The 24,490-nt window shown below is 39.8% G+C and overlaps 1 protein-coding gene across 1 annotated transcript; it reads right to left on the reverse strand.

Moving 5' to 3' along the window:
• Nucleotides 1-1,259: 1,259 nt before the first annotated feature.
• kcnj5 (potassium inwardly rectifying channel subfamily J member 5) lies at nt 1,260-24,000 on the reverse strand. Its single transcript, XM_031743572.2, has 4 exons — nt 23,945-24,000; nt 13,822-13,901; nt 10,842-11,715; nt 1,260-1,822 (listed from the first exon to the last, which is right to left on the reverse strand). The coding sequence occupies exons 2-4, from the start codon at nt 13,882-13,884 to the stop codon at nt 1,437-1,439; spliced, it is 1,323 nt and encodes a 440-aa protein (XP_031599432.1). The 5' UTR covers nt 13,885-13,901; nt 23,945-24,000; the 3' UTR covers nt 1,260-1,436.
• Nucleotides 24,001-24,490: the final 490 nt, after the last annotated feature.

Consider the following 24,490-nt stretch of genomic DNA (forward strand, 5'->3'; position numbering starts at 1 on the left):
CCATAAAGTATATAATGTGAAACATCTAGGGCTTGTGTGATGGTGGTGAATTTGCAGACTGAATGTGTGTGCTCACTAAAAAAGTTCCAGATTATAAGGCAAAAGCTGAAGGTGGCCTTCAAAGGGGGAAAGAAAATCAGAAAAAAAGGCAAGCGATAACTTAGCCAGATGCTAAAGTCACGAAATAAGACATCCTGTTTATATCTTTAGTACATTTAGCTTTAATGCAGCTGAAAATATCAAGGTCGATTATCTGTAAGCTTTTAAAACAAACAAAAAAAACATAAAAAGGATACATGGAATATTACACTTTGCTTGAGGAGCATTTGAAATGTTCATATATAAAAATCAAGAGCATTTCAAATAGGATTTGAGCTTGAACATTACATATAAGTGTTGAAAGCTATATCTGGATGTTTGTTTTAACTAGAACTGACATGCATCAGCCAGTGGCGGTGGCTAGGTGGGAGGGTAGGGTAGGTCAGTGTGGAGTCCCCTTTATAAAAAATTTGTGCTTTATGTACCAGGGGCTTGAAATGAAAGCTTCAGTTGCTGCAGTGGGCAGGGGAATTAAATCTTTAACCAACCATACCGTAGCACATTTATGCAGTTTTGCCAGCATTTGCCTTGTTGTTGTTCTTAATTTAAAAACCTGAAAATGAGTAGAAAATGAGGTACTAGCTGGTTTGTTTTGGGTCAAGGCTCCCAGTGTGTCGAGGACAGAATTAGACACCTATAACGAGACACAGCACAAACGTGAGGAAAAGTGCAATCAAAGAAAATAACACTGGACTGTGGTTGCCGGCACACGTTGCCTTCATAATGTTCTTATTTGCTTGTGCATACTTGAAGACTCGTTCCTTCTAGGTGAGTGAGATTTCTGACACAGAAGAACAACAGTGACAGAGAAAGGAAATAATAATAATCTCCTATATTAAATCATAAATCGCAGATAACAAGGTTCCATTACCACACAAAAGCTGCTGTCAGACACACGAGCTGAGTTATGAGATTATGCTTTAACGAAGCTGAATTAACACACTCTAAAATGAGAATACTGGATTCATAATAAGCCCATGGTAAGCTGTCATGGCTACCAGTTTCCGCTCAAGTTTACATTATACAACTTGAACTTTCAGAGTTATAGCAGTAAGTGGTCATTATTGATTATAAAAACACAATCTGAACCCCCCACCTGTAAGTGTAGATATAGGTACTGTACGTGTGTTTCTCTGTATGTGGACTATTTGTCTACAAAACCAATCTATACTATAGATTGACACTCTAGTAGAGGAATATTGCATGAGTTGGCGGCTGGAGATATGTCTTTTATCTCTGAGTGCTGCAATGGACCAAGCCGGCCATTGACCAAATGAAACCATATAATGTCATATGTCTTTATCCAGAGTTTTCTGGGCTTTTAGCTGTCAAACCCATCAGTCAGACAGTCCGTCAGCAAGTGGGAGCTCCTCTAAAGCAGCGGCTGAGCCATTGGTCTCCCCTCTGTCACCCCCGGAAACCCTCTCTTCATTCTCCTCATCTTGGCTTAGTGGATCCTGCTGTGACAGTTGGTTTAGGGGGTCAAAAGTATGCATTTTGGGTTCGGGGCTGAGGAGTGAAAGCTGTGGCAATAACGGCTCCTCACGAAGTTTAGCCGCCATCTCCTTGGCGCTGCAGGTGGGGGTGTTGGTCTCATAGACATCGTGGAAGTTATTGTAATCTACCTCGTAGAAGCCCTTCTCCAAGGATAGCACTGGAGTGAAGCGGTAACCCCACAGGACCTCAGTGTCCAGGTACGAACTTCTTGCCTGACACGTCATCCCTGCCAAAAGGTAAAGATATGTGTATGTACACACACAAACATTCACACAATATGAAAGAGCACACACATGGCAGTCCGAGGGGTCCATACATGAGAAACCAGAGAGCCAAGCACACACAACCAGAGTGGATAGGCAAGCACACAATGAGATAGAAAGAGGCATAGGGAGAAAGAGCACCAGTTAATTATTCATGGTTACAAAAGAACAGCAAAGAAGTGCATACTGTTTTCTCTACACTCCTATCATCAGTCTCCAATCATTTAACTAGAGTATTTTTAAAACACGGAACTTTTCGGCTAGTTTGCTGAATTCACACATAAAAAAGACTGTATGTATTCCATTAGTTGTGTTTTAACAGTAAGCAAATCTGAATAAAAAGACTACACTTCACATGGCAGTCTTGTGTCTGCACTTGCTTCGGTAGTCGAAAGGCAAAACAACTACACCTTGATTAATTTAAATGCTAAAGGCACAGCTTAAATGCATGGTTGTAGCTTTTGCTCAGTAACTGTATCGACAGGGTCTAACACGAACTTTGATGTGAACTTTGTTGTGTTAATCTATGGTTTAACACAGGTGTGACATTTTGAATAACTAGCAACAATGGTGTCACTCAAATAGCAATAATAATAGCTTGGTATAAGTATAAGACTTGGGAGGCAGCATTCACAACGTATTTTATAACAGCATTTCTGCTTGCAAAAGCACCAGTGCAACTGGTAACACTAACAATAATTCAATGACATTTAAATAGCATTCCTTTTTGATGAGCTAGATCCATGGTCTTGTTATTATACATAGTGGATGTGTGGCACAGTTACTGGAGCAGTGCAACTGTAAAAGATATTTAGTCCCTTTGTGTGTTTTCTTTTATGACAAGTGCAAATGTCTGCTCATGTTTACATATCATTTGTAGGCCTGAGAAAACTGGCTGACCTGAGTCGAACTCTTGCTATCGTTGTCATTAATTATAACTGTGTTTTTCCTCCAGTGTAGGTAGTTGGTGTGAAAAAGCCTTAAAAATGTGAGCTGCAGAAAGTTAGTGGTGCAGTTAATGCGTTCTTATTAAAAAATTAAATATGACCTAAAGCTAAATAGCAGCTAGCATCAGAAACCATTGCATTTTTCTTTGCTGGATTTTTTTTTATTGAGGATCAAATGAATCAAAATGGGAAAAATTAATAAAACAGTATTCCACCATACCTCCTCACTGACAGCTTTAAAGCAATCTTAAAATGGAGCATTTCAATATTTAATCATATACAGTTGGGCTCAGAGGCTTACATATATTCGTCATGGGCATAAATGTCTTGCTAATCTTGAGCTTTTATTGATTTCTTTGAACAGTTCTTTTTCCTGGGTGGAATTTGAACAGCATACATCTTTAATGACTTTACAAAAAAAAATTAGGTGCACAAGTGTGGATTTTCTCTAATTCACACAGGGTCAAAATTATTCCTACAGGGAACCAAACTAATATTTGGCTAAATATCCAAATATTGTTGCACCTTAACTGGACATTAGGTTTTTGCATATTTCTGGCTGCATGTTTTGACCCTAATTCTTTGCAGAATTAGTAGAGATTGCTTAATTTTTTGGTTTTCCTAGCACGGACCAGGCTTTTAAGCAAAGTCTACATATATTCATGGGGTTGAGGTCAGAGCTTTAGAAAATAACTTGAGTGTGGACAGTGACACTGATGTTCTAGCAGTTTCCAGTTCATGGTAGGCTTGAGACTTAATGGTTCCTGGGCTGTTTCTGAACATCCTAACCATTTCTCTGTGTTTGGCTCTTCTTTTAGATCTTGGCAAAGGGGTGCCACACCCAAATAACTTATACTTATAGATTTGTTTGAAATGCTGCTCTTGGAATCTGCAGTTGTTTACTCAATATTCCTTGGGCTTATCAAGTTAAAAGATGTATAACCTTCAACCTTATTAAATTATTTAAGTGTGTGTATAGATTTGAGTCTGCATAGATATGCCTTTGTCATTGCATGGAACAGAGAATTCCAAATTGTATGGAAGCTTGTCCATGCAATTTTTTTTTAAATCAGTAAAGATGTGTCCTGTACAATCATAGAGAAAGAACAGTTCAAAGAAATCATTAAAACCCCAAATTACCATGGCATTCATGCTCACAATGAATGCATAGAAACTTCTGAACACAAAGTAGGTTTTCCCATTTCTCAGTATTCTGTCTGTTTTTATATCAGCAGCTCTGAAAAGTCTGCGACAATTAGCTAATAAGACTTACAGCTTTTAAAATAGCCACAAAATAACCACTGCCACAACTTTCCAAGCTGGAGCAATCATTCACACGCTCGATATGTAGCTGTATATCACTTGAAACTGCAAACATCTGACTTTCCATCGATAACCTTTGAAATAAATAATCTGTATGTATGTAACATTCCCAAAAACATCAAGCAAGGATGAAACCGATATGGTATCTAGTGTGAGAGGAGAGGCTTTTGCACATTTTCTTCAGCTTTCCCTCTGGATATGAGTGGCCTACTTTCCACATTTAACTTGTGAAATGTTGCTTATTTCTGTGTCTACCTCATCAAAGAAAATATAGCATCTTTCACTTCCTAATGACAAGAGATTCTATAGTGTATTTTAAGGTTGTTGACACAGTATTTGATGTGTTTGTTTTAAAGCCCTAGTTTAGTAGTCTAAATCCATTAAGCTGCTCAGTTAAGATCTTTAGCTTCTCCTGTTGGCATTTAGTGGTGCACAGGCTTTGTCATAACTGTCACAAAACAATCTTTGACTTTATATTGGCCTTGTGGAAGACAGAGACCTCACAGATATAGTTACAGTATTTTGCTAATGGATTAATTTAATCCCTATTGTTGTGATCAGGGATTAGTTGTTTCCTTTAAGAGATAGTTTTTATTTTTAAGCAAAAGCAAATATAACTTGATACTGTTTTTCCCCCCTTTCGCCCAATGTTTGGTCAAAAATGCTATTGAAAAAATTATTTAAGAAAATCATGTAGCTTGTGTTTGGTCTAAAATCTATGCAGTTGGCTTCTATGTGTTAAGTAGACATATGTGCTGTGATATATTCATGTGCTTCAAGAAGTTGGCAGATGTTCATTAGCCATTTTAATAAACAAAGGTCCTCCTAATAGCCATGTGTAGATTTTCACTGTAAATTTCATTGTGATGCATTATACATATACGGTTATCAAAAAAATGGATGTCAATTTGGCCACTTCCGCAGAAGCAGTATCTGGGGATTTCCACAGCTTGTAAAGAGCATGCAGATTTGTTTCACCCAAACAGTGAGTGCAAGGAGTGCATTTCCTCCAAAACAATGACACACAAATGTAGTAATCAGGGCCAATTTAACAAAAAGAATTGGTATGCCCTTTGAATGTATATATGAACCATCACAACTCTGTAATTAACAGACATTTTACATAACTGATGATTTTACTTGTCAGACACAGATATATTTAATTGGTTTCCATTTGAGGGTGTAACTTTAAGGATCATGGTATCACGCCTGCTGGAGAGTGGAACAGAAAATGGAAAAAGGCTATCATGGAAAACCGCTATCATGGAAAAAGACCATGACCTGTGAGTATACCATGACTTGAAATCCAGGTGGAAAAGTTTTGTTGAACTTGACATATCCTTACGGTAACCAGTGACCATGATAGAGCCGAGAACATCACTGACACATAATGTGCACTGACGTTAGTACAGTGGTGAGTTTGTTGACTATCAGTGGGTCCATCGTGCAAATAGTTTTAGTAATCATGCTAACAGATAAATCATATACACAGTATGATAATTAAATTAAATTGCCAAGGTCAAGGGTTGTTGAAGGTTGCAACTTGACCATGTGTCTTGTCTCTTTTGTTTTTGCCCTCAAGGGTTCCTGTCAGTACACACGTGTCCTCTGATGACAAAGCTCAGAATTCGCACGTAATCTAGCCACACACAGAAGTGGCCACACTTTCTGCTTTTTTTGTGGACCAAAGTGGAAACCTCGCAACAATCTCTTAAAATCTCTGAAAATCTGGTTGAAAACATGTTCTAATGAACTAAACTGCTGATACATAGGCTGCAGGCTTTGCATTGTAAATCATAAATCAGCCTCTATCAAAGAAGCACAAATGATGAACAAACAATGATTCCTGAAATGTCCTTCGAAGCTTATTCACTGTTTGTATTAAACTTTAATGGCCCTATCTCAGTGTTTGAAAAGATTGTTTGCTTTATATTAATTCTGGTAGCAGATCCAAGTCTACAGTCATATATTTACTTTTTTCTTTTCATTTTTCTCTCTTTTCTAAATCTTATTTTTGGGTCCTGCAGATATCAGTTTTATGAATTTTCTTGGAAGGTATAAAACAAAAAACAGCAGTGCAGACAACATTGTTTTCACAAGCAACAATGATGATGATGCAATATTCTTTCTGTATTCTGAGAACTGGCATAGAACAGGGTTTATTTTATATGTAAATAGTTTACTGTGAAGGGCACAGGGGACAAACCCACTATGTTCAGTTCAGTTTAGAAACACTTCCCACAATGACAACAAAGTCTGTTGTTAGCAACATAGTGTATATGACTGGGCCTCCATCACAGCAAGTACTAAATACAATGAAGCATGGTCACGTACAGTGTTAGTTTCCTGATATAAATAATCAAAACTGCATCTGCTGTGTGTTGCTGACAACAAACCTTGAATTTATTGTTTTAAAGTACCGCAGTGAGTGGTTTTATGAATGAAGATGCTGTATGACTTTATCTCTTACATTGTTGTGTATCAGTTCATCGACGTTTGTGAGCCTGCATTTATGCACAGCTCTCTTAAGCTCCTACCACAGGATTTCATGCAGGTTTTGGTCTTTTCTTTTTCAGCCATTCTGTTTGATTCTGTCTACTTGGGTTCATTGTCCTGTTTCATCACTCAGTTTGGGGCAAGCTTTAGCTGTAGGACAGATTCAGACTCACATTTAACTCTACAGTACAGTTCATGATCTACTCAATGACTACAAGGTGCTCAGGGACTATGAATGCCAAACAAGCCCATATTATTAAGCCTCCACCACCATGCATGACAACTGGTATAAGGTGTACGTGTGGATATGTTGGGTGGTGCTATGCATTATAGCCAAACAGCTTGCTCTTCTTTTTTTTCACAGTTTTTTTGAGCCTTGAAAATCTGACCTTGGAATGAATTTATTGTGATATCCACTCTCGGGAAGATTGGCAGCTGTCTTGAATGCTTTCCACTTGTGAATGATCTTACTCACAGGAGACGATGGATTTTATAACCCTTCCCAAACTGATGAGATTTAGGATCATTACCTTACAATCTGAATCACCTCGAGGCCACTGTTGTTGTAATTTGGTGCTATATAAGGAAAATCTAACTGAATTGAATGTATTTCCTCTTAACATTGTTTTAACCTGAATGTTTCAGACCTGCCAAATACCTAAAACTCTACCTTTTAAAGGTGGCCACACCTGCTGATGATCAATTTATTAAGTGCATTTAATTATAAGCATCTAGCTGCTACTTATTCCCTGAGTTTATACGGAAACATCGAGGGTGTACCTTTTTTCACACACTGTTTTGGAATTTTTGTCATTTTTTTTGTTTGAATAAATATTTACACAGTGTAATATATATATGTCCTGCTTTGCAGTTCATATAAGGCACTGTTATTATTTCTTATCATATCCCAATATGTAAAACTTTAGAATTTAAAGAGCCATAACTGTACATCTTAAATCTAGAGTCTGACTCAAAGTCACAGGCCAAGTGCAACCAATGAGGAAATTACAAGAAAGGCACACTTTACTAAATTGAGTAATACAATTTACTTCCATGTTTTGACAAATGTTGGCCCACATTTCCATAATTCTTGGCCACAGCATTCATTCCAATGTTGTGATTAATTTATGCACATGGAAAAAGAGGGTACAAAAGCAAGCACAAAAGATCAGCTTTTGAATGACAGAGTGCTCTGCATTTGCTACCATAGTTAATTGTACAACATTTATTCTAAATTCACAGCCCTATAACCTACATGCAGAACAGTGCAATAATATTTCCTCTTCTCATCCACAGTACGATAGACAATGAACCACAAAGTGGAAGTCATTCTCATTAAAGAAGCCAGCCTCCTAAATGGATAATTGGATTGCACTGGACCCTATCTGTGAGCAGCTGTGATGTAACTGAGAAGAGACCTACAAAGTGCAACTTTGTAAAGGGATATTTACCCCAAATCAGTCAAGACATCAAGAGCATTCACCACAACAATTTGTAAAAACAAAAAAAGAAAAGAAAAGAAAAGAAAAGAAAAGAAAAGAAAAGAAAAGAAAAGAAAGACGAATTTTGCATCATAATTATTGTGGGGAAAATAACTAAAACCTCCACTGCAAAGAAGAATCAGCAAATTGCTGTTTGCAATCACTGAATGACTTCTCTCTTATGCTGTGTTGCACCCTAAAAGCTCAAAACAAGGCACTAATGGTCTCATGTTGGGTATGGCTATTTTGAGAAAGATGGATGGATATTTATTAATTGAGTAAATACAATATGGATTGCATGTTTGAGTCTGCATGCCAATCAATGAAAGAAGACTGAATCATTTATTTGCACTTTGCACACAGTCACTGTGTGCTCTTCTCATAGATGACTGCAAGCCAATGTTATCTGCCTACATGTGGCTTACTTTCATGAAAATTTGATTGTACCTCATTGTCCCCCTTTTACAACAGGGCAGAGGTGTTTGTGCTGTTGACCCGGGAAGTTTGGATCTGTGCTCTTTCCAACAAATTAGCAGGTGCGGTGACCACATTTTATGTGGGAGAGAGACTAGCCTGTTGTTCTGGGCTTCTCTATGAGCACTTATCACTTATATAGCATGGGCTTTTTAGTATCTACATCTATAGATATGTATGAAATTTTTAAAAATCAAATCAACACCTTACCACTTTGGAACCTTAGGGGCTGTAAAACTGGTTAAAAAAAAAGTTTTTATTATTCTAGTAGACGTAATTCACATGCTTTTGCAACTCATTAAAACTTTAGAGAAAAGGGAGCGGGGGACGTAGGGGTGACTTTTTTTGTTTTTATTAAGTAAAATCATTCCTTGCTTTCAATTAAATATGAAATTTGTAGCTTTTGTTGCATCAGCTAAAGTGAAAGATGATCCAAAGTACAGGCTTATGTAAGGATCTCATTCAGTTTAAACTTAAACTAAATCCAATTTAAATTTGGAATAAAAAGTGTGAACATGGTTGCATAATTTTAGATTTCTTGTACTCATTAGACTAGTTTATTGTATCGTGACATTTTCTAACGATTTTAAGTTGACTAACTGTGAAGTGTATTATAAGCTGCTTTTATTTCAGAGAACCGCTTTCGTTAGTGCAATTACACTTGGAAAGCAAAATGTGGTTTAATATGTCATGCTTGTGTTTTACTTTTATTATTATTTTTTTTAAACAAATAATGTGCGAGCGCCTCTTGTTAGTGATTTCCAGAGCCTGACTCACCATTATGCTGCACACCACAGGCTACACAGCTAACGAGTAATGGCTGCGAGAGCATGAAGCCAGTTTCACCACCCACATATGTATCACTTCCAAAATTTATGTCACAACGTCCACGTGAGGTCGTACTCAGGATATTTTATTTATTTATGACTTTTTATTTTCCTAACGAGGCTAGCCTGGGTCTGAGGTCGCTTTCTGTCTTTCACTGTGTCGTTTGTCACGCACAGAATGGATCTCTCACATACAAAAAAGGAAGTGGGGGAGGGCTGGTGGATGGTCAGATTAGTTTGTTGCCTAGCGGTCAAGCATAACCCCTGCATGATGCCATGGTCTCTGCCGGTGAAGCGAAAGGTGATTTAATGCCCGAGTCAAGTATCAAGCAGCGTGAGCAGGAAGCAGGATGACTGCTGGTGCTTTCAGGAAAAAGGAAATAAATAAATAAATAAGATGAAATAGAGCAGAAATGTTCACACGAATGCAAAACTGTGCCCGGTTACATGTTAGAATTTTCAAAAAGCTAACTGTGGGTTCATCAAACTGCTAATCACTGTGTGTCTCCATTACTGATGTGAAGTATGATGCAATCCAATAAAGTAAATGAGCAGCATCTATATTTCAATGAATTTAAAATGAGTACATTGCCTTCAACAAAGCCCATTAAGCAATGCATTTTAGGCACATAAACAATTATTGTTTATATGCCTGATTTATCCATGGGCCGTGTTTTTGCAAATCCCTTCAGTGACACATGGACATGATAATCTTTCATAATTTTTTTTCTTGTGTTGAACTTGCGGCCTTGACTGCAGTTTTAAGCTGGGAAATACGAGCTTTCTGGAACTTCACAGAAACACCTGGTCATCTCTGCCTCATTAATGTAACCAGCCTGCAGCACTTTTCAGGACAGCTTGGCCCTTACCAAAAACACACACCAGCATTGTGGGTAGGTACGCTTCATTGATTGAAAACAAACAGTATCAAAGGCAAAACTTTGAAGTAGCAACAGTAGAGATGCCGGTACAGATAAACATTTGTAAAGAGGTTTTAGAGTTCAGTTGTCTGCCTCGGTTGAAGGAAGACGCATTTAGTTTTGCAGTTATAGGTTAAATAAAAGAACAGTCGACAACTGTTGTGGAATTAAGAAAATATCAATTTAAAACAATTTATTAACTCCAAACTGACCCATATAGAATAGAAAAGATATAAAAGAAATGTTTTCTATCTTTCATGCATTATTATTAGGTTTTAATTAGTATCTCTGTCTTTCCATCTGTTATTCCATTTCCAATCAGCAGCACTTACTGGCAGGCTCACCTTTCTGCAATATATTCTTCCAGGCAAACCTCTTCTGCCTCTCCATCCATTAATCCATCCTAGCTCACTACTTGCAACATTTCCTCATCTCTTTTTTTATTGACTTATCCTCATTTGTATGCCCTCCCATACTTTCTTTACCTTTCCTGATAATCTTACCCCCTTCATACCTGTGGCCTCCACCATTCCCTCGAGAATAACCACAATCTCGAACTCCTCCTTTTCCATTTGCGCCATGGACATTTCCCAGAAGGGGCTCTTCTCGTTTATTTCATGAGAGATGATGAGTGGTGAGACCAAGAACAGCCGGTCGTCCCCTGTGTCAAAGCCAATGTTGATGTCAGTCTGGTTGAGCGGGATGAACTCCCCCTCTTTGGTCTGCTGTGAGCGGATCAGCTTTGCTCGAATTGATGCCTCCACAATGTGAGAGTTCCTCAGGTCGCCCACCCGAAACATCAGGCACATCTTGTTATCTCGCACCGATATGACAGCGTTGTGTGAGAACATGAGGGTCTCGGCACGGTTCTTTGGCTGTGAAATCTTAACAAACATGCAGCCCACCATCATGGCGTTGACAATGGAACCCAAGATGGCCTGCACCAAAAGTAGTATAATACCTTCAGGGCATTTTTCGGTGATTACACGATAACCATACCCAATGGTGGTCTCCGTTTCAATGGAGAAGAGGAAGGCTGAGACAAAACTATTAAGGTTCTCCACACAGGGGGTCCAGCCCTCCTCGTCGCCATGCACTAGGTCCCCACGGATGAGTGCGATCAGCCACCAAAGAAACCCAAAGAAGAGCCAGTTGACCACATAGACCAGTGTGAAAATAAAGAAACTAAGACGCCAACGTAGGTCCACCAGCGTAGTGAACAAGTCACTGAGGTAACGGTAGGTCTCTTGCACGTTTCCATGATGAACGTTGCATTTGCCATCCTTTTGCACGTATCGCTGACGTGGCTTCTTCGCTGGGTCAGCTATCAGGTGGGTTCGCTCTGTAGAGATCTGAGGCTCCCTCAAATGTTTGGGAAGCTTCTTCACCTATGTGGAAGAAGAAAGACAGACAGTGCCAAAGTAAGGAAAAGGAAGACGGTCAAAGAAATTAGGCATGCAAAGACAGAATTAGAGGAATATTTTACCCACATTGATTTGCTCTGAAGAATTTGTTAGCTATAGTGTGCTGGAAGATGTATGTGTTAACTATTACTGCAGTATGGGATTTTCTATCAGGTTTTGCTAAGCCTCACTAGAGGTGAGGGAGAGAAGATAAGCGAGGCAAATCAAATTAAGAGCCGTTATAAAGTCACTTTGTAGATGTCTATGTATACACAGAGGGCAAAAAAGAAACAGAGAGTAAGGACACAACAAGAACACAAGGACACTCAAACCTTTGTCTATGTTGGCCCAGCTCCAGCGAGGCAATCTGGCTCCACAACTGTGCCCTGCCTTCCACCCTGTCCCTTGTGTTCTTTTGCACTCACTGGAACATTTGCAACCTCAGATAACAACAGATCTACCATCCTCCTTTAAAAAGACCCTTTAAAAGACCCCAAAAAACTGATGTATAACTAAAGAATCACCTTACACTTGTATGCATTATTATAATATCATATTTTGTTGAGTTTATTTATGGTTAGAAAAGGCAATGCTTCACAATCTAGCTATAAATTCAAACATGATTTGGAAAAAAAATTACATAAAAGACCAACATACACCAAAGACAATGCTTTAAGGCATCTTTCAGAAAAGCACAAGGACTCTTTATTGAGATACTGACGCTGTCGGATCTCAGTTGATAAATGAAATGATTGTGTCGAGACAAGACGACGATTGTGTCTCTTTCTGCTAATCTTACACCTGTGAACCATTTCTCCCCACAGCCACACTTTCATCAACGGGAAAGTTATATCCTGCGTAGTGCATACACTGGCTTCTCCTCTGCACCATCATAGGGATGATCATTATCGTAGTTTAGCTGGAGAACAGCACAGTGTGAGCCACAAACAGTGTCCTTTTTGGTGCATTTGATTGTAATGCCTGAAAAATAAAACCTGCCGGATTTTTATTTTAATTTTCAAATAATTTTACTGTGTCAGCTGCTTTTTAACTGCTGCTGTGCTGGGTCACATCTATATACTATTGATTTTCTAGATATAGATTTGATGTAATCCGTTTTTAAGGACCATTCAGACAAAGAAGAACTGAAAGACTATTCTTATTGATCTGCATTGCAACTAGTGGCTTGATGACCGTGTGTTCACTAAATGTCAATGCGCTCCCTTATTACAGACCATAGTCAGGGAAAATGCATCAAACAGTCATGCAGAATGCAGTCAGAACACTGCTTTTTAAGGAAACCTTTTAAACATTTCTTCTCTACTGACAAGATGACTTGACGTATGGCCGTGTTTTCTCGAGTTGTTAAAAGCTACTACAGAGGTTTTCAATGAAAGACAGTCAAAACAGGCCTTTTCATTTCCACTCTTTGAGCTGGGTTAATTGAGTGATAGATGAAGACATCACAGCTAGTGCTGCCCAAACTCCAGCCTTTGTAGTCAATACTGTCCCTGGGGGTGATGGTCCTTAAAACAAATTCATTAGCTGTCTCTGTTTGGCACTAGTAAGTACTGGGGGTTTTCTCTCACTGAGCCTCCCTGGACAAGGTTGAGTAAGCTGCATAAGTTTCAATCAGCTTGGGGATAACAACTCCAATAGTTATTTGGGATGGCTGTTTTTTGGTCATTATCTTCACTGCCAGGTAAACTGAATTAAACACTTATTTAAACTACTAAAGAAATTACACTTTAGTAGCCTTAATTCAAGTCCATAGTATTTATTTTATCTATTAAATGATTCTACAGCATATCTATAGGGTAGATAAGATCTATATACCTTGAGCATTTCCATAATTTTTTCGAAAATGTCAAACTGCTTTGTTTTCAGTGACAGATCTTTCCATATTAATCATTCTTATCTTCTCTCTATATATATCTCATGTAGTTTTCTTCCCCTGCTTTCCCAAAAACGAGGTCTCACCTCCACTCTCTCATATTGTTTCTCTAGTATTTCACATTTAGTCTCTGCCAGTTGTTTAAATATTAAGTAATACAGATTGGGCGATATACAGTGTGTGTATTGTGTGAATACCTGTGCAGGGGTGACGCCTATCTCCATGTTGTGGTCCATTAGGACGCGGGAATCTCCTGCCATCCTCAGCTGGAGCTAACCTGTCAAAAATGAAAAAGTGCTTCATGGGATTTGAAGTACCAGAATGATCATTTGTTTATTGGTCACTAACATCAAAATAAACCAATGCGACAAACAATAAAAAGTCATAGCTATGTTACTGAAAGAGTACATACTGCATTGTAGGTACAATCTCAGGTTTTTTACATTTCAACCCTTAGGTATTGCATTACAGGTACAGGTATTAACACATAGCATTTAGTTGCATCCATTACTGAAGCTGATTTGGTCCGCATGCAACTGTAGCAAGATTTGGGTGCTTTGGAAAGGATTTTGGTCATAACTTTTGCAGACAGGATTTGTAGGCACAGCCAGTGGTTGTGCTGTTTCTTCTTCACTCTTTTTTTTTTTCACTCACTGTGTTTTTACACCATTCTGAATTTAATCATTAGTTATTATTATTAATCTCTGGCTCTCCTTCACAGCATGTCTTTTGTCCCGTCTCCCTTCCCTCACAATCAACTGGTTGTGGCAGATGGCTGCACGTTCCTGAACCTTGTTTCTTCCTGTTAAGAGGTAGTTTTTCCTTCCCGCTGTTGCCAAGCGCTTTCGTTGGGGTTTTCTCTGTATTATTGTAGGGTCTTTACCTTGCAATATAAAGTACCTTGAGATCACTGTTGTTGTGATTTGGCACTATATAAATAAAATCTAATGAAAACTGAATTAAACCATGATGACTACAACATAGGTAGTGAATGAAAGAATAACATTACCCATAAAAGTGCACTCTTTTATAAAATATAGTCAATAAAACAAACTTCAAAAGGTTTCTAGGTTCACTCTTGGATCTCAGTAATGCAGGAAGTATTCAGATGGCACAGTGAAAGGAGCCAGTTTGGGCAACAGCATGGCTCCTGGACACTTCTTAAGGCGAGGTGTTTTGAGCACCCAAAACACTTCGTCTGAAGAGGATACACTTAGGAGCTCATGTATCATCTGGCCTGGGAGCCAGTGGCTGCATAGAAAGAAGGTGCGTCTCTGCTCAGACTGCTTCTCCAAGACCAGGACCCGGATAAGCAGAAAATGGATGGATGGCTTTGAAATCGCATGAATTTGTCATTGTGTCAGGGTTTGCCAGATGGTATATTAAGACGTCACAGAAAGCTATAAGGCTAAAAAAGGTCAAGCCATTGCAGTTGTAATTGTTGCAATATATTTTTAAAAAAGTCTATATAAAGATTTTTTTCATGGAGGCATTTCCAGGGATGTACTTGTGGGGGGAAATTATTGTTATGGCATCGTGTCTTTGCTGTGTAGAAGCAAAAGTAAGCTTATTTTTGAAGAAAACAAAAGACATTCAAAATATAAAGGCACAAAATGTCTTTATTTTTACCTCTATTCAACTACTTGTTAACCTAAATATCTAACCAACAAATCACAAGACAGCAGCTCAATGTATATAGCAATGCAGACATGGCCAAGACATTCAGTTGAAGTTCAAACTGTGTCAGAAATGAGGAAGAAAGGTGATTTATGTGAATCTGAACGTGGGACGGCTGCTAACCTGCTAGGATTTTTCCCATTTTTCCTGACCTTTTTTTTAAATTTTTATAATGGTCAGTAAAAGACAAAATATCCCGTTAGTGGCAGTTCACTGGCAGAAAATGTCTTGCTGATATTAGAGGTCAGTGGAGAATGACCAAATGCTTACAGGGAGACAACAATAACTGAAAAACAAAGCAATAAAACAAAAAAAACAAACACTAAATTACAACTAAGTTATGGAGAAGAGCATCTCTGAAAGCACAACATGAAGCAGATTGGCTACAACAGCAGAAGACCACACAGGTCCCACTCATGTCATCAAAATGAGGCTACATTAGAAAATGCGTCTAGTTGTACCAGTTAAGTAAAGCAGCGCATCTGAATATTGTTGCTGACCACATTGGCGTAACTTTGTGCTGAACATTGGGGGGGTCAAGATCTCTGTCTAAATAAATAAATCTGGGTAAATTCCCAGATGATTAAACATGCAACTATTTGCTGGTAATAACTGAAATGAGTAAAGAAAATCAACAGCCTATTTATGCAAGATAATTCATAATTTTATTGGGGGGGTTATATTGGTTGGGTCTGATTATTGAGGGGGTCATAACCCCCCTAACCCCCCTGGAAATTACGCCCCTGGCTGACCATGTCATCCCTTTATGACCACAGTGTACCCATCTTCTGATGCCACAAAACTCCAGTCACCTCAAACTGGTTTCTTGAACGTGACATTGAGTTGAGCCTTAATCAGTGAGAACACAGCCATATGTATTTATTAGTATTTAGCTCAGAAAACTGCTCTACCTGTACCTACAGCCAAAAGGAGCTAGCATCATGGCCGCACACTGCTAGTTAATGAACACAGCACACTGCCAAAGTAGAACACTGAACGTGCCAAAATGTTTGCTGACAGTGTAGTTTACATGTTTTACCAATAACTGTACTGGCAATGCACTATCTGCATGTAGCAAGTCAAGCATGAATATTTTTTCACGGTTATGTTTTGGTATACACAGCATAGGGAACATTTGAGGTCAAGACTGAATCACGAGACAGGATGTGAGCATTTGTTACATAAACCTAACCACACTGAGGATATCAGCTGTGAGGCTGAGCATTTCCATGAATTCAGTTTCTTGTAAACTAGGTTTGACAAAGCAAATCATTTGTGCATTATTTTATGCACAATATAATGCACACAAATGGAGAATGTGCGGGCAAAAGTCAGCACCTGAACAACCCTGAGGTGCTCACTTAATTTTATTTCCAGTTCTGACTCATGAAGTAAATATTAAATATTTGACTATAACCACCCTGGCAAACAAGACCTAAGTAAGGGATTAGCTGACCTCATCACATGGGAGGTGACCCAGTGCCCAATGCTGACCAATTTGCTTGGATGATGAGGCTCAGCTGCACACTTTATTTTAATGATGTCATTTTCCCAAAGAGCAGGCTCCTAATCGCCATCGTTGCCAGTTCTTGTGACTGCATGTACCCACTCGCACACACCGCTCTCTCGTAAAAAACAAAACAACAACAACAACAAAAAAACCCAACACTGCTTTCACTCTTTTCATCATCCTGTCCATTAAATTTAATGATTATTCTCTTAATCAGTTAGTTGCAAAGAAATAAACACCTTCAGCTGTTTCCTTCCCTTTATATTCATTCCAATATAAAATGAGCATACATATTATCTTTGTGGTTGTTTTTAGCACAACTGAAGCCAGTAGGTGATGTGCTGTGACAGTCTCCAGTGCAGTGTGATGCGGTTTTAAAGAGTTTTTCCTCTGCTGTTGAGTTGTATGACAAAACAGGTATTTTTAAACATCTGTTGTGTGAGGTCCAAAGTGACAGGGAAGGTAGAAAGGGAACACTTTGAATGTCTCCTGAATGATGTGGGATTTAATTACTGCCACTACTATAATTTTAGAGGGAAGTGGTGTGTGTGTGAGGGGTTTCAGATAAAGCCCTAGTTTTGGAAGCAATCTTACTACACCTTTGGAGCCCCAAAAGAGGCAATTAATTTATAGAGCCCCTGGGTGTTGTTTGAAAATCAGATACTTTTAATTTGCTCAAAGAACAAGGGATACACGGGGCCTTGTAAGTAACCAAGCAAAGGAACAGTAAATTACCTTTGTGGCTCGTTCTTGACCTTAACAACACCTGACATTTCTTTGCCATCTGTCTTTGATGTTACTCTATTTGATCACTGACAAAACGAGGGGAGGGAATACAAAAGCGAGCACAGGGGAAGTGAGAGGACCACGTCACAAACCAGATCCACACAGGAATGTAGTGTTGACAATGATCGTCCAAAAGCAAAGGGCAGAGTGACGTGACAGGCATCTGAGCAGAGAAAACACAGGCAGACAGACAGACAGACAGCAGAGGTGCGCACAAAGCTTTCAGTATAACTTGCTGAATACATTGCAGGGGTTGCAAGGTGTCACTTTCTGACTCATTTTTTTAGGTTCTCCCATGAATTAAACATGATTCCCCAGAGATTTGTGAACTCCAGACCCGTGTGCGCTTTCAGAAAGGCTGTAATTGCAGTGTCTGCTCGCAGTTGCAGATTCAACAAGCCCGAATGAGAAGTGTTCGAAATGGATACCAGCTGGGGTGTTTTATCTCAGCGCTTTAAGAGGGTAACAAGCATTTATCTTGTTACCCGAAGAGTGACAGGATGCTTTGGCTGAATTGTGTTTGTGTCCTGATAACAAGAGCACTCATCTATTGTGTTTAAAGCCAAGAGGTACTAGTAAACCAGGCAACTTGCCTCCTAAGGGATATCTACACTACATATATTTCCCTTATTTGCTGACACCGCATGCTATAAACAATTATCCGTACAAAGCGCAGCAAAATGTGCTTTGTTCTCCTTCTAACCTGTAGCAAGCACTATAATTTTCCCTCAGGGGCTGACTGGTACTGAATAGCACTTGCTTTGTGATTTAATTTCCTACATTTTCTTGAACTTCAGAAACTTGTATTGTCAGCTTTGTGAAGTAAGAGCGAGCTTGTAATTGAGCTACGAGAGGTTCGTATCAATACTAATCACCAACATGCAAATAAAGCTCTTGAATCAGATCCGATCCTGAATTATAATTCTTACTTGATCAACATAATTGTAAACTGTTTGGTTCAGTAACCTCCCCCATTTCTTCTTTATTTCACATTATGTGGAGATTATCGATTGTGCTTTCCTTATTTCCTGTCGGAAAGCTTCGCAGTTGTGCTTATTTTGCAAATGCTGACGCTGCTGCTCGCCCCAGTCAGGAATATAAAATCTGCAAAATAAAATAAAATCTGCAGTATTTTTAATACAAATAAAACAGCATGCATTTATAGTGACTTCAGACTAGACTTTTACCTGACAGTGGTGCTTCATTTCACCATTCCTCATTGACCTTTCTGCTGAACATGACAGGGTTACAAATGGCAGCAAGATATGCAGCAAACACAGCAGTATCCCTTAGTTCAACGGTAAAAACAGGACTATTAGCGGGATCTCATCCACAGATTTTGAGCTCATGGATGAGTGTTTTCTGTTGTTTCATCAAAAAAAGAAAGACAAATGGTGCTGATAGTGAGAAAATTAAAAAAAAAAAACACAGACTGAGGATAAAGAGTAAGAGAAAAATATAATAAAATGAGAAGAAAGGCAGAAGTTGCGAATTTTGTGAAGATGTTTTTAGGATTATCTTAAGATATTAAGACATCAGCTAGATTTAGGTTTACCAATCCCTCCATGTTAAAGATATCTGCACTGGTAGAGTCTTTCTACAGGAGCACAAGAGCTTTCTATTTGCTTGACTGTCCACACTTCTCCACTCCTCCCTTCAGTCATAGTTACTGGACCTGTCATGATTATCCAAGGCTAAGACTGGCCCATAAAATAACATGGCTTCATCCCTATCTCTGCTCACTTATGACACTTTGAGGTCGAGCAGGTCAAATGACTAAAAATGTCCCCAGCTAGTTTGTCTCCAGGCTCTGCAAACACATACACGCACCCACACACACGAACTTACCAACTTACCATGTACCATTTTCCCATTATGCCCGATAGTGAGCTGAGTGTATCCAGTTGTGCCCTTCCTGCGAATGACCTTCTCCGGAGTGACACTGCTGCACCAAGACATTCCATTCACACTGGAGAAATAATTTTCCTAGTGATTCATCCATCTCTCACTCCTCACACACACACATCCTTTGCATCACACCTTCCCTCATTGAGTCTTTTTACTACTGTGCAGTTTTTGCAAAAAATTCACCAAAGCCAAAAATGTCAGTCTTCCACTAAGATGAGCACCTTTAAAAAAGAAAAAGTGATGGCCATTTCACATTGCTGCTGAAGTGGGAGTCGATGGGATTAAAACCCAACACCTACTGGAGCCAAATCGCACCCTCTTCAACCATGCTGGCCTGAAGTGTGAGAGACGTGATGGAAACAGAAGTGAGATGTGTGAGGTAGAGAGGTGGATATGCTCCCTAACACCCCATTACTTCTTCTGTGCAGTCTATAAATTGGACCCACTGATACAAATTCTCCGCATCCAAACTCAGTCCTAGTGTACTGCGTGTTGCTTATTAATCCTCTGCCTCATCTAACTGTAGAGGACAGAACAGGAGGGGAAGATGAGGTGAAGTGAGGCCCCAAGCATGGTAGGGGTGGGGCTGCAGAGCCGGGCAGCGCATGGAGAATGGTGGAAGAGCCAAAGGTCATGATCTGGATCAGAATTCATAACATGCTTCACTGTGTCCCCGTGCTTGTCCCTTTGAGGATGCTCCTTCTCCATAGTCAGCACATACTAAGTCAGAATGAAATGAGATTAGGGTCCGTCAGTTGCATGTTAAAAAACAAAACAAACCCAAACCTTATTCCGGTGTGTTGGGTATAGCAGCAGAGTAACAAGGTCTCTGCTCAGTGCATTTTTTTGCTGACATGTCCTTCAGCGGAAAGCTCAAACCTCTGTTTCTGACAGCAGATGACATGCTGTGAGTGAGTTGGTGTTGAAGCAAAAAGCAGAGCAATCTTGAAAACATTCTTTCAAAAGATGTCAAATTAAAAAAGAACATGGTGTCACTCCACAGGCCTTAACCGTGCAGCACGTTGCTCTTGCATCTCTGCTAATGAATGGTAAATGTACGGGGACTTTGCAGATCCATCATCTTCCTTTCGGTGATGGATGCTCACATCCCATGCATAAAACCTGATAAAAATCACCCTGATCCGATAGAGCAGAGCTGGGGTGCATTTACATTTTCATCCTTTTTGACGTTATTATTGTAAATTTTTTTTCGAGTGCTCAAAATTAAGTATGTGCACGAGCAGTATGCGCTCTTCTGTATAAAAAGCAGTATTTATCGCGATGCTGATTAATGTGCATTGTTGTTACAAAAAGAGAAAGGAAAAAAACGTGGTTACACAATATGGATCAGTGTGCGCTGCGAATTTAGTCAAGCTGTCATTGTGTCTGCAAATGATATTCAGGGGCATTTGTTATACTGGCCAAACAAAATAGCAGACTGGTGCATTTCAAACTAAACAACATCCAATCTTGCCAGCATGTCTGAAGACGGATATTTACAAGTACACGCACCATGTAAATGTCCCACAATGCAATTGCCCTTGTGTGATTTAGCTAACTGGCCTGGCTTGAAATGTTATCCACTGGATACGAGACATCAATGCACATCTCCCACAGACTGCAATGCCTGACAAAGGCAGCCGTGTGCATAGTGCAAGCATTCTCCCTTAACATAGTTCAGTAAGCCAGAAAGGCTAAGTTAGAAATAAAGGATAGTGCAAGCCATAACCTGCTGCTAACAGAAAGGAGCGCGACCCATCATGAGCATGTCCACTTAACCTGGAAATGTGACAATTTTTCAAATTTTTTAAAATGTAGCCAGTGACAGATAACATTTTACAGTCCTGTTGAGGTAGCTTTGCAGCATTAGTTTTTAATCCTCTCACACCACCTGGACAGCATATGTTACTGGAAAGCTCACTGAGGGATGATCAGAGCAAAGTGTCCTGAAACAACCGACAATTTTTAAAAGATTTCTTGGCAATTACACACTTACAGAACAACACTGCATCAAGCTACAAGATCCCTAAAGCTGTTTTTTCCAATTCATGATGGGTAACCCGAGGTGTATGTAGAAGTGTAGACATGCTTTAATGTTTTTTGTGTTAGTATAGGTGTGCTGGACAAAAACACAACCATGACACAAAGCGGTGATCCCTGAAGCAGTCATCTCATTACCAAACACAGGGTGAAGGTTTATTTGTGTTGTGTGTAGGCTGGAGCAGCAGCAGCAGCAGTCTCATGCACTCTATCAACTTTATGTGTGACGAGACTATAGAGAAAACGCGTGCTCTGTGAAGTCGTGGCAGAAGCAGAGAGTGTGCCATGCTATAAATCTGCTACATAAGCATTGTACGTGCCACTTTAACATACAGTGAACAAGCACCAATTTCCATTGGCTGCAGATTTATGAGGGCATAAACAGAGTGATTGATCTTCCTCAGGGAAAGACTAGATTATTTAAGAAATTGTATTCAGCACATCTGTCTCTTGCAAGTAACACAAGCATCAGATTGCTTGCATGTACAGCTCACAGAGAGGCGGGGCTTTGAAATATAGACAGTAGTTTATCAAGAGCACAAGCTAAAACTGAAGGAGAATTTATAGATGGCAACTAGTTCAGTAGGGCTGCATAAATAAGGCATCTTTATGTAGATCTATCAAAAAATAAGACACTTTAATTCTGAGCTGCACTCGGAGATGGATGCACATTTTCCAGGGCGTGTGATACAAAAAAAAAAAAAAAAAAAATGATGCAAAAAGCAAAAGAAAGACAGACAAAATCTTCACGGCTGGCTAATCTCTTGACACAAATGTGCCACTGTGGTATTAGAGAATCGCGGATGTGGTTTTCTCCCCATCCCCTTGAGACACGCAGTCTTAACAAAATAAACACATCCAATTAATTATTCACACCTTTAGATCCTGCTGAGCATTATTCCTGCCCTTTGCCCTGTTTTGTCCGTTTGTTAGGGAAATCTGAACATGGGCTTAGTAGGAGGGGGGAATGAGGTGCACTGCCATGAATTACAGTTGCAATGATAGCCCAATAAGGTCAAAGGCCTATCTATCAAAAAGCATTACATCACAGCAGTTCACACTTTCCCTTTGCAGCCTTGAAATAGCAAATCGCCGTTCAAGCAGATGCGAGAAGGGTCACGGTGAATTGCAGTGATTAAAAATAACGTCGAGTGTGGCAAATAAGCAGGTTTTTGTTGCAAATTTCGGCATTAAGATATCACCCCGGGCTTTCCCTTTTTCTGGGTATGAGTTTGAGTGATGTGTAAAAATGTGGTTAATGATCAGAGCATAGACAGCTTCGGCTTTAGTATTCCTCCACATTAAAAAAATCATGATCGAGTCTGCACATTGCCTTGACACCGTCTTCCCGATGTGCCTTGATGAGACGATACCAGGACAGACAGGAGCTTTAGAGATCAATTAATGTGGCCATTAAGCCCGCTGCAATGTCATCAAAGTTTTACAGCAGCAACTCTTGAGATGTGTCTCCCACAGAGTCCGCTGTACAGTAAGGGTGGTTGGAAAAAAAAAAGTGGGGTGCATGAGACATTAAAGCGAGCAGCTGTATAATCTCCAGGCCAGAAAAGAGGAATCATTTTCTCTTAACACTTTTGATGCAGTCTGCAATATTCATGCCAGCAGCTATCACGACCCAGTGTCCTTTGCTTCATCTCCAACTTTTATAGAATGTAAAAAAAGAAACATGTAAAGCCCAAACATGCTGCGCTGCATGTCGGACGTGCGAGACCCCCTCCTCTACACACACACGCACACAGTCACGCTTACAGTAACACACAGATGCACGTTCACTTTAGGTTCGCTGCTGCGCTTGTAAAACTCCTGCATTGTACTGAGAGAACTACAGCACGGAGCCCAAATAGGCACAAACAGTAGAAGTGTTGACAGGCTTTTCTCTGCTTGCGTCAGAGATATTCAATGCCTTTTTGATTACCCTGCCCCCTGCAATGAGGGGATGCATAGTGATGATCTATATATCACTGCAGTGACATAGGATTGGGGGTGGGGGTGGGGGTAAGATGTGGTGATAAAGGTTATTGCTGAACTACCATAAACATTTTTCTTTTCCCGGTCTCTTCCTCTTGAACTAGCTTACATCTTCTCTTTCTATCGGCCATTGCACTTGCTGTTTCCAAATATTGGATATTGGATTCTCACAGTTTTGGATTTCTCCTTGTAGTAATGCACACTTTTTTTTTATTTGTCAATTCTCAAACAAATAATGCTGTCATGCCATGCCATTCGCAGTCAAACTGAGAGAAGACAGCTTGGACGTGGTGCCACGGTCGTATCATGCATCAATGGCTTTAAAAACCTCCCCTATCCTCTTTTGCCTTCCTCTCCCTGTCTCTTCCTCTGCTTTTTTTTTTTCTCCTCCATCGGCGGTGAACGAGGCTTACCTTCAGGTCTCTGCAGGAGTAGCTGGCGGGCTCCCTTCGAGGCATTTCACAGCGGCTCTTCTCCCCAGGACTGCACGCTCCTTTCCTGGCTTTGTTCAATAAACAACAGCCCTCCTGCCTCCCTCCTGCCACCCAGCTCCTTCTGCTCTTCACCACTCTCTATCTACTCCTGTGTGAGAGGGGGGTCTGTCTGTGCTTGTGTGTGAGGGAAAGAGGGAGCGAGAGAGAGAGAGCTAGAGGTAGAATGGATGCGAGAGGAGATGGGAAGGATGTTAATATGCATGTGTTTTTTTCTCTTGAATGTTCCTGTCTTCTCACTTCGACCGAGATTGTACTCCCCGTCTCTCGGGATTTGTCCTTTATTGGAGTGTATGTGTTTTTGCCTGTTTGCACAGAGCATCAGTTTCAGTGTGTGTGTGTGTGTATACATCTACCACATGGTTCCTGTTTTATCTGCTGCATAGGCAGAGAGAAATAGCCTCAGAAAAGTCAAGTACAGTGAGAGGGAGGCAAAGTCAGATGAGGCTGTGTGTGTGTGTGTGTGTG

The sequence above is a fragment of the Oreochromis aureus genome, linkage group 14 (assembly GCF_013358895.1).
Source record: "Oreochromis aureus strain Israel breed Guangdong linkage group 14, ZZ_aureus, whole genome shotgun sequence".
NCBI classification, from domain to species: Eukaryota; Metazoa; Chordata; class Actinopteri; order Cichliformes; family Cichlidae; genus Oreochromis; species Oreochromis aureus.